Raw genomic sequence first — 11231 nt, forward strand, 5'->3', positions numbered from 1 at the left:
GTCTATGCCCAGAGAGAGGCTCTTGGGTGTTTTGGATAGTGCAGTGTTTTTCTCAGGTAGCCACTTACAAAGAATCTGAAAGTCAAAAGACAGATTGGCATAATCAGAAGAAACAAATTTTTTCAAGCACCTTCCTTTCTTAGTGTTAAATTCTTTTCCTTCTGCCACCTCCTGGGGGGTTAAAAAGTCAGCATTTGACGACGCTGAGAATGTCTAGGACACTCTTAGTACTAGAATCCCCCCAAGTTTTGTCTGTTACCCTACTACAGACGTATCTGTTTACACTTCTAACCTGCATTCTGTGATCGCTTGTTTGGCATATGTTTCTGAAACAAGATCAATGTGTAGGGAGAAATCTTCACGAAAGACATAAAAATCAGAGACTGTGCTTATAGTCTCAGGAGTGTGTGTTTAGGGAATCCTTCCAGGTGCGCAGCTTTGGTCAAGAACATAAGAGCACATCACTAGGGAAAAGGATGATTTCCAGGCATTGCCGAGCAGATTAAAAACTGGTCTGTAATAACAGGGAGGCCTCTTTTAAAGAGGAGTTTTTCATAGGAGCTCCGACAGTAGGGAAGCTACACGTCGTTTTTCTCACTGCTGCCACCAGGTGGACAGAAATGATGCCTTCCAACAGCACCGAGGCACAGGTCCTGCTGGAACCACAAGATGGCAGCACATAACCAGGTTTTCAAACAAGCTCAAAACCACCCGATTTTCTTCCTCAAAAAGAAACAGAAAGAAAGAAAGAAAGAAAGAAAGAAAGAGAGAGAGAGAGAGAGAGAGAGAGAGAGAGAGAGGGAGGGAGGGAGGGAGGGAGGGAGGGAGGGAGGGAGGGAGGGAGGGAGGGAGGGAGGAAGGGAGGGAGGGAGGAAGGAAGGAAGGAGGAAAGAAACTAACCTGTTCCCCAAGAGAATGAGTAGGAAATAGTTTGCAAAAATCATGAGCGTAGCCCATTTTCACAAAGAATGTTAGAAGTTAGTTTAAAGATCTTTACAATTTCACAAAGAAATTAACTTATTCGCAGAACAGGAAGGTGTGTCTGAAATATAACTGGACATTTAGTTTGTCTTTTAAAAACATTTCAAGCACTATTGTATGCACACATTCAAGTGTGCGTTTTTCCCTCACACTTGCTTCATAGAGTAAAGTATCTGATAGTGTTTCAATATATTTCCTGAAACTCTCTTTCTTTGAAGAGTAGGGGGGAATTGTCCCCCCCCCCAACATACTCATTTAGAACACATAGCTTCTCACCCAAGCCTGTCTCAGTGGCTGGTTCCTGGGAGTATATTGCCAATTGCATCCTAAAGAATATGTTGCCTAATTACTCCCCCATCCTATCTGTTTTTCATGTGCTAGGATTCTCTAGTGTTTTACGCATCATACTGTTAACACACACATTTCCATGGCTTTTTGATCGGGGTATCTTTCTTTCACTACAAAAAAAAAAAAAAAAAAAAAAAAAAAAGGCATCAATAATCCTCTTGAGAAGGATTTCACAACAACATGGTAACAACCACTCTTATTCAATTGTGTGCTGGGTGCAAGAATGGCACACTAAGCAACGATCTAACCCAGAGAACCGATTAGAGAGTGCCAGGTTCATAAAACTCGTGTACAAAAGGTAAAACTAGGGCATTGAAAGGTTAAGATACATTTCCTAGCTTAAGCACAGTCACTGGACCTCCTGCCTGCCCTGAACTTCTTCCCTCAAAGCCCGTAGACCAGATTTGAAAAGGGAAACCTACAATTCTTCCCTTGAAGATGGTTCCCTCAAGGGTCTAGAGCCTGTTGAGTGATTGGCATCAGCAGCTGGCTCCTAGGAAGAAATCTACTCCATACTTACAGTATGATGCATTTGTCAACTGGACTGTCTACAGGTAGTGTTCTTCACATATAAAAGGGTCAGAGCAGCGCTGGTGTCTCTGGGCATCCTCCACTGTGAACAGCACGAGCCATCAGAACACAAGGACATTCTGAGCCATTCCTCCTGGAACTGACCCGTTCAGGGAAACCATCTCACCTACAAACTTAGGGACAGGTTGGTTGGCATTAGCTTTGCTAGTGATGAGCTGTGGCCAATCATTTATAAGCTCAGACACTGGGATAATCAAGCTCTTCTTTATAATCATCATAACTGATGCCAGAAAATGTTACAGTGTTTGAAGGCTTCTCCTTATGACTACTTTCTGTAGACAGATGGAAAATCCGTAAGTGTAGTATGAACAATATAAAGCCAGGAACACATATTGGGATCCAAGATGAAGATCAGAAAAGCAAAGCATCCAAGCTATTCAGAGACCCCTTATCATTAGGAATGCTAATCACTAAATGGGTGATCCACCAAACCTCAGATTGCTTCTCCAGACTGCACTACTCCTCACCAAATCTCAGGCTGCTGTCTGAGACTGCACTGGGCTCCTTATAGTCTCTTTAGTACTGGGACTAAAGGCCCAAGCTCTGTTTCTCTCTTAGACTGCACTCTCATGCACCCCATGATGGCCTTGAACTCACAGAGATTCATTTGACTCTGTCTCCTGAGTCCTGGCATTAAAGATATGTTATACCACTGCCCAGCTTCTATGGCTATGCCTAGCTTTGCATTCTGATCTCCAGGCATGCTTTATCATATCATAAACAATATGTCACAATATGCAAGGAAGGACATTAGTAGGTTGTCCTGAACCTTGGTGATTTTGCAGGCCTGGTTTCAAAGAGCTGAGCCCTGCGAGCTGAATTGGATTCCCTGTTTTTATTGGTAAGAAACATTTGGGACACAAGTTTGTGCATTTCATGTTTCAAAGATTCTAGATCTTCTATTTTGGAATATTGTACATTTGGAGTGATTGCCATATGCAGGACTACAGTATCAAATAGTAGGAGACAGAGCCTCAGACTTCATGAATTCAGAGTCCAGGGAGGATGGCAGGCATTAATGTAAGCATCAGACAGACACTTTGGAAATTAAGACAGAGACAAGTGTGGTAGGAAATAACAAAACTGATGCTGTCAAAGAGACAGAGAAAGGCTTCTCTCTGGATGTGATAATCCCTTTCTGAAAGGTGATGGAGACTCTATTAGAGATACTGTAGTACTTCAGGGGAAGAAGTGTGTTTCAGGGAGTATAAAGGAAAGCCTATTATGTGATGGAAATTTATGACACTAGACAGTCTGTGTCAAATAGAGCCACAGACATAAAGCTATGGACTGAGTCTTTACCCTGGAGGCCTTAAAACCTGAGAATAAATTGGAAGCAGGACCATATTGTACTGAAAGCTCTCTGTGGCTGAAAGCATCAGATGTTTTACATTCTCTGCTAGCTTGTGTTACTCAGGGATGCAAGTCTGGGACCTGATGGTCACACACAGAAAAAAAAATCTGGATCTCAAAGCCAGTGTGGGCTTCCATATCTAATCAGTCATTTAGTTAGTCCTAAAATAGAAATGGTACCCATAGAAATTATATTTGCTTCCTTCCAAAGATACAAGAGACTTTTGAAGTATTTGGCAAAGACATTTAGAAAGAAATCCAGATATTTAACAAATCTGACCCTGTTCAACCTTGACATTTATTGATACCTGCAACAGGTGTTTTCTGAAACTTTCCACGTCCTATGGTCTGCACTAAGTACTATGCTTGATGTTTAATGATCCATGCATTGTAGATGCCCCTGGTGGCACCTTAGTGAGGAGACAAACTGTAATCTGGTGAGTAAATGTGCGACGTCATGCCGTGCTTGGAGGGGCTAAGTACTACTTAGCCTGATGACCAGTAAGAAATGAGTACTGGCTTTGGGAAAGTGACGGGGCAGCATCACTTGTGTTGGTGAGTTTTTAACAGCAATGTTGACTGAGTGGAGTGACTGAGCCAACAGTAGGAGAACATTTTTAGTAGATGACCCATCAAATCTGAAGCTTGAGTTTGGAGTGGACTTGCCTGTTAGATTAGGAGTGATTTAAGTAAGGTTCAATTAATGAGAATGGGGACAGAATGGCAGGGACGGGCTGGGTATCAGACACATTCTATGGTTGCATACGGTGCAGTCAAGACTAAATTCACACTCCATGCTGGATTCCTTGTACTTGTCTATATGCATAGCTTGTGGCATCATTTTTCGTAACTACTAATTGCTCATTTAGTCTAAGAAAGGTTTCTTTCCATTTGCTTGTCACTCGGTCTCTATCAACCTTCCTCCTGTTGCCCTGTTCCCTTCCTTTTCACTCTTCTTTAGTGGACAGTGACAAACTCACCCTCATGCTTATTCTCAGTTGACAAATATTTTCATTTGTTTTTGTTTTGCTAAATGTTTCTTTTTTAGAAATTGGCACCACCGTACACTTCAAGCAAAAAGGTATGCCTCCTGTTTATAAATACCTTCTAGACATTAGTTAAGATTCCACAGCAATACATTGTGTTCTTATGCACTTGAGTTTGATTTAGTGTTGTGATTTGTGATAAGAAATTTCAATAACACAGTTGGCAACAGATTATGAACTGTCTTATTAACACAGAACCATCCATCTGAGCCATGGCCCCTGTAGTGCTTCTAGAAGTCACTTACTTTAAATCCCCGGGATGAAGCAAGTTACTCTGCTCCCTTCGGTACCCTCTCCCATCCCTTACATGCTTTGTCTTAAGTGTGCATGGTTAATCCCACAGAACTCATTTTGTATACTGGTCATTAGTCAGTGGCAGAGCTCTCAGAATTTTGCAGATGCTTGTTGACTATTCAAGCAAATACATTGCTGGGTCTGACAAACACATGGGACATACCAGCTTAGTAGCAATTGGTGAGATGAAGCATGGAAGCAGTTAACGTTTCCACCCTGCCTCAATTCTTTCCACTCCTTGAAGCATCACTAGCTGTAGCTTACCTGGGCTGCCGACTCCCCCATCCCAAAAAAAAGATGCTATTTCATGGTTTCCATGTATTCCCATCAACCATGTGACACACAGTCTACATAATTATCTTTACAAGGGCAGGACAAGCTTGTCAAAGTGTCATTAAATGGACCCTAAAAATGCAACCAGCAACTACTTCTGACTAGTCCACCTTCTACATACACTAGATCAACCTCTCATTTTGTATCCCTAGACAAACATAAAAGAAACAGTGGTGGGGTCATATGTCACCTTCCTTCGAGTCCCAGTGGTAATCAACTTGACTGTTAGTTGTCGCTTGTGATAATAGCTTCCTTTCTGAGTCACAAAAGGAATGAAACAACCATGATCATCACCAATAGCAACATTCTCTTTGGGGACTTACATCATCCAGCATCCAAAAGACAGGAGGCTTCATGGTTGCTCAGATCCATGCCCTGTTGCTGGTCTGTCCTTGCAGGTCATTCTATCTAGCAGATAAGAGGTAGCCAAGAACATACTCCTAAGACAGGACTCTTTGAAGCAGTAAAGCATAAAATAGTGATGGCTTCTTTAGCCCCCTTTCCCTTTCCAATATGATTGCAAATTAATCAATAATTTGCCTAGCGGCACACATCAAATTTCAGGACTTTGATGTGGGTGATGAATAAGGTATAGTTTGTCTTATTCAAATATCATCACGATAAAGTATCAGCGTGACTATAAGTGGTAACTAAGTTTTTCATAAATGGTGTGTGAAAGTACTTGATATTGTTTTTTGATTTTGGTTTATTTGTTTTACTCTGATTTTTTTCCTTTGTTTTCTTTTTTCTTTTTTTCTTTTTTAGTCAGGGTCTAATGTATCTCAGGCTGGCCTTAAACTTGTACGTACCAATCTGGTCATAACCTCCTTGTCCTCCTGCCTCTACCTCCCAAGTACTGGGCTCCAATCATGCACCTCCACACCTGCTTTGAGGAAAAAGACAGCTTCAGCTGACCAAAATCTCATTTTCTAGAGGGTACAGAGTAAATGCAGGGAGAGCCTGCATTTAAGGTATGGTATTCATAACTAACGTTACCTCTCTTCTCATCTCTCCTCTTGAGGATTATAGGCTTCAATCCTCAATTCAACCACCACGCAGAGGAACCTGTACTAGCAGTAGATGGACAGCAGGTGGCACCAGAGACAATGTTATCTCACTAGCTTCCCAGGCCATCAAAAAGCCTTGCCCTCACTGATCACACAGAACTTTTGGCGATTTTACAGATTATTGGCCTCCATTTTACAGCATTTTTTTTTCATAAACTGTTTAGGGTTTTGCTTTACTTTAGTTGTTCCACCAGCTTTCAACAATTACAAAAGTAACTTTCTCTTTTTGCATAATTGAAACACAAACGAAAACTGACTCTAATTTCCTACCGACTGAAGTTAACAGCCAGGGATTCCTGCTGACATGGTTAAAGAGACTTTAAATAAATCCAGTCACAATGGAAAAACAAAAGGAAACCACTGCCCTATGAATTAAGAAGCATGTCCAAAATAGGTGTTTGAAGAAAATACTTTGCCTGCTCCTTGAGACTTTACTAAAAAGGAAAAAGCAATGAGCTCAGAATCCTACAACAAAGAGAAACTTGCCAAAAAGTTTCTTCAATTTCAGGATATTGAACAAACTTTGCAGTGGAGCACAGGTTCTGTCCTTTTATAAACATGGGCCTGACAAGGCACAATCTAGTATTCATCTTGATTCACTCTCACGTTCACTTTGGTGACAACCTTGAGAATGGCGACTTATGATTTATTATTTTGCTGCAGCTGAATTTTGTCTTTCACTGGTAAATCTTAAAAGGTCCAAGTCAATACAGGCTCAGTGGCTTGATGGGTAAAGTCACCTGCTGCCAAGCCCAAAACCTGAGTTTGGTCCCTGCCATTAGTTATCCTATGACCAGAGACATGTTATGGCATGCAAATAGGCACAGTCATACACAGATAGATAAATAGATGATAGGTAGGTAGGTAGATAGATAGATAGATAGATAGATAGATGATAGACAGATCGGTTTTTTTCTTTAAGTCCGACTCAATTAATAAACATCTTTGATTTGGATTGGTATTCCATTTATTTCCGAAAGCAGAATATCTGCCTTGTGACTACTATACTGAATATTACCAAGTGCCATAAATACCATGTAGAAAATCGTTAAATATCATGGCGTGATTATTGCCTGTGATAAGAAAACGATGTAAAAAAAAAAAGCCTTTGAATTCCTAGTTGCCTATCTATTCATAAGGCTAAGCCATGTTTTCAAACTTGTGCTTTCATTGTATCTGTCAGCGTATGAAAGCAGTTGCTGAGTATGGCCATCTGGCACTGGAACTAAAGTTATCATTTTCATATCAACAAATAAGCAGAATTTCATAAGCATGAACTAAAACATAATTAATGATTCTATGGATTATTCTTCCCTAACTAGACATTCCTGGAGTAGTCTCCTATATAGTCATATGCATCTATAATTGCACACCTAACTCGTGATAATTCTCCAACTGTTACCCAATTACAGTCTTCCTCAATTCTGTTTATTTACTCTCAAAAATCAATTATGACAAGAGTAAGCTACATAGGCACATTAAATAGCTTCATGATAGAACTTAATAAATAATAATTGATAGAGGCAAAGGTATCTTTTCCAGGTGTATACAATGCATTTCAGTTGTGTAATAAGACTACTAGGAGTACAATGAAATACTACTGACATGCGTAGTGTGGAGTCCTATTACAACATAGAACAGTATGTGAAAGTAAAAGTTCATTCTGTACTATGCATTTCAAAAGACCAGTAAAATCTGAATACTTCATACATGTATGCATAAGTATTTAGACAGCATGTAAACTTCCCTGTGATTGTGTAGATGGATAGATTTAGATAATACATAACTAGGCATGAAAATGCACTTATCTAGCTTGTTAGGAGCATATATTATGCTTTTCTATAATAGAATTCTATTGTCTTAAATATTTCCCACCATTTGAATAAAATGGTAAGACCAGTTTTCTTAGCTGTCAATAGTCACTACTCATTTCTAAGATGTCAATGTAGTCTGTCCTGGTACTAAAAATGAGACTACAGAAAAAAAAAAGTTGTGCTTTTATTTTTCTTTTGAAAATCCATTTCACACTATCCCTAGAGCAAAACAGAAATCATTTTGGCATATAAGACCTTAATTTTTGCAAAGCTTTTCTCTATTCTGAAAGCCTTGCTGGTACATGAATACAGACAAATGTGCCAGGAAGAGCATATGCCTAATATAGAGACAAGCACTAAAGATAGGAGAAGAAAGCTTACTACCAGGACAGGTGCCCTGGGAGATTGACAGTCTCAAGCACTCAGAAATCTTGGTGGAGGAGAGGAGGAGGCCAGAGTAGACACTGCATGGAGTCTCAGGATGCCTAGACACCAGAGGCAGGTGAACAATCATTATAGGTCCTTCAAACCTCATCCTCATGAGGCTGACCCTGAAGGTGGTCAGAACACCTCGTATTAATATGATACCATAGACACTCAGGAAATCACAGAATGGATATTTAACTTTTAAATTCTGTTTTCACAGCTTTATACCAGTCAAAGCTCATTCTGAAAGGCTCAATGTTTGCATATGCTTCTATTTTCATGTTAAATAATATTCTGTGGCGCTGTTGTGTTGCCAAAATATCTTATCAGTCTCTCTCTCTGTCTCTCTCTGGTACTTTCTATATCTTCTTGTTGTTTTGTCTGGACTAGCTAGCCATTGTTTTAACCACTCTGAGTTTTACTCACCAAACATTTGACCACGACACTCGCTGATGTTTTTCACTGTTGAAATTCGCCATGTGGTGGTGACAAAGACTCTAGAATTAGACAACAAGGCTAAATGTGCAGCCCTCCCTCCCGATGAGCTGTGAAAATGTGTACTGTGATGTAATTTCTCTGTTCCTTAGATATCTCACTGGAAAATATTTTGTTACAGTAAGCCCACAGTTGTCCATCTATATTTACAGTTTTATTTACAAAATATACATCCAACACATTGTGGTATTGTACAGCTCTTTATTGGTTTTGTCTTATTCTTATTATTGTTTTCACTGTCTCTATAGAACATAGATTGGGAATCCATTCTTGAATTCAGCAAGTTTCTGTGTTATGCACCCTGAATACACTCTGATACATTTTTAACGGTTTGGTGAAAAGCCATATACCTGAAGATGTTTCCATTGTAGAAGCATACCATCAGTTTTACACATACATGCACACTTACTCACACAGACTCTGTGTATGTGCCCATAAATTTTCTAAGTGACCCATAATTACAGTCAAGTCATTTTCTATTTTGAATGTCACCTAAGTATATAGCCTTAAAACCAAAGTCTCTTCAGTGAGGAAAAAAAATCTTTCTAAAAAACTTTTCTTTCAGTGAAATATGACCATAGCTACACAGAAGGAAATGTAACTAGAAGCGTGTGTGATAAGCTCTAAGCTAGACCTACGACTTCTGCCTCGGGATTACTCATACCACCCCCACACAGACCTCCATCCCTCTCATCTCATCCCCACTATCTCCCACATTCTCCTCCCACTGGCCATGACAGTGACCCAGAGTAACAGATCTGTCTCAGTCGCCCCAGGTTTGAAGCCCAGCCTCACCATTTTGTTTGGTTTTCTTGTCTTTGATTTTGTTTTGGGCAGAATGAGCTCTGGTTCTTCGTAAGAATCTAGGGCGTTGCTTGTTTGATTTTATCTAAGGCACCATCTATGTATAAACACTGCCGTGTTAAAGAAAAAAAAATCCTGCCTCTTTCCTATGAAAAAGAAGCCAGAGATTGATGATTGGTCCCATCTGAGATTGATGGAGCTGCTGTGATGAGTCTGCAGTTAGAGCCTGTACCGGACTCCTCGAGGATCTACACCCATGCTTGTGCATGGAATTGTAATCCGTATTGGCTTCACAGTAATTGTGCAGAGAGCATTCCAGAGGAAGGTGGCTCAACAGAGTCATGACAGCCACCTTAGCAGCTTTCTCAAGCAGGAGCTGTTTCACACTCAAAATACACTAGACAGCTTCACGTACTTGTACCTCAGAGAGGATGCGACTTAGAAGATGGGAACCATAACAAGCATGAGCAGCTGAACATCAGTACCTGGCCACGCCTTGCCTCTGATGTCAGCTTTCAAACAGCCTCGGCAGAAGATGCTTATTCTGTTTCTTTCTTTTTTGCTCTGTAGGACCCGGGTCGGTGAGAGGAATCAACGGATCCATCAGTCTGGCCGTACCACTGTGGCTGCTGGCAGCATCCCTGCTCTGCCTTCTCAGCAAATGTTAATAGAATAAAAATTTAAAAATAATCACAAAACACACAAAAATGTGTCACACAGATACAGAGAGAGAGAGAGAGTGCAAAATGGGGGGAGACTATTATTTCTCAAGTCTGTGTGTTTATAAATGAAGGGGGAATATGAAAATGAAGAAAATGCAACACTAAAAACAATTTTAAGATCCATCAATAAAAATTTGAGTATAATTTAGGGTGGGAAAACCTCTACCAGAATATGTGTCTATCTTCTAAGCAAATGACTGCTGTGTCAAGACTCCGTAATGCTAAAGACGTCTGATGTTACACAAATGAGACTACTCAAGAAGTACCAGATTGATGTTAACTCCCCCACACACACTTTATCCTTCCTTCATTCATTTTCATCTGTGGGGAAAAGAAGAAGGTCTTGCCTTTGATGTTTATATTTCCATTATCGTTTTGTTCTGTTTTTCATTTGAGCTGATGTGTAGCCATTTTGGCCTATCGGAGGAAACCTACATAGAGCCTTTCTCAGGCTCCCATACTTCCACCATCTCTCTAACTTTTGAGACTACCCCCTTCCCCTCCCAGAGTGGTCTATCCCAAACACATCCATTCCAAATATTCCCTTTTTCTCTACCCCCATCTCTCTTTGCCCCAGCAACTCAGAACTCTAGTCATGCCGCAAATGCTAGGAAGTGCCATTTTTGTTTTCTTCACTGTGTGCGTGTGTGCTCAAGTCTCTCGCTCTCACGTAGGTGTACATGTGTGTGAGCGTGTATGTGTCTCTCTCTAAAGCATGCCAAGGGAATGGTCCATGTGTACATAGACTCATTGTGCTGTAGATACTGTCCTGCATTGTAATTGTAAGGTGCGGCTCTAACAAGTTGCTGGGGGAGATGGCTGGGTGGGAGGCAAGGAGCAGAATCCCTCCCCCGTTCATGGCGGTCACATAACATCAGTGCACATTCAAACCAAGCTGTGCTCCTTCTGTGGGCAGGACCCCATATCCCTCCTAGTCCCATTTTCCAAACCCAGTCT

At 40.7% G+C, this 11231-nt stretch overlaps 1 protein-coding gene across 5 annotated transcripts in view; it reads left to right on the plus strand.

Annotated features, from left to right (window-relative positions):
• Lsamp (limbic system associated membrane protein) overlaps window positions 1-10437 on the plus strand; it is a 2056906-nt gene extending 2046469 nt beyond the window's left edge. For 3 of the 5 annotated variants that reach the window (XM_051191490.1, XM_051191492.1, XM_051191494.1), the window contains one exon: window positions 10123-10437. In XM_051191490.1, coding sequence (XP_051047447.1) covers window positions 10123-10220 — 98 coding nt within the window. In that variant the 3' untranslated portion in view covers window positions 10221-10437. Of the gene's footprint in view, window positions 1-4321; window positions 4355-10122 lie in introns of all 5 variants that reach the window. The other 2 variants (XM_051191489.1, XM_051191491.1) reach the window with 1 other exon arrangement.
• Window positions 10438-11231: the final 794 nt, after the last annotated feature.

Source organism: Phodopus roborovskii, unplaced genomic scaffold (assembly GCF_943737965.1).
Source record: "Phodopus roborovskii unplaced genomic scaffold, PHOROB, whole genome shotgun sequence".
Lineage (NCBI taxonomy): Eukaryota > Metazoa > Chordata > Mammalia > Rodentia > Cricetidae > Phodopus > Phodopus roborovskii.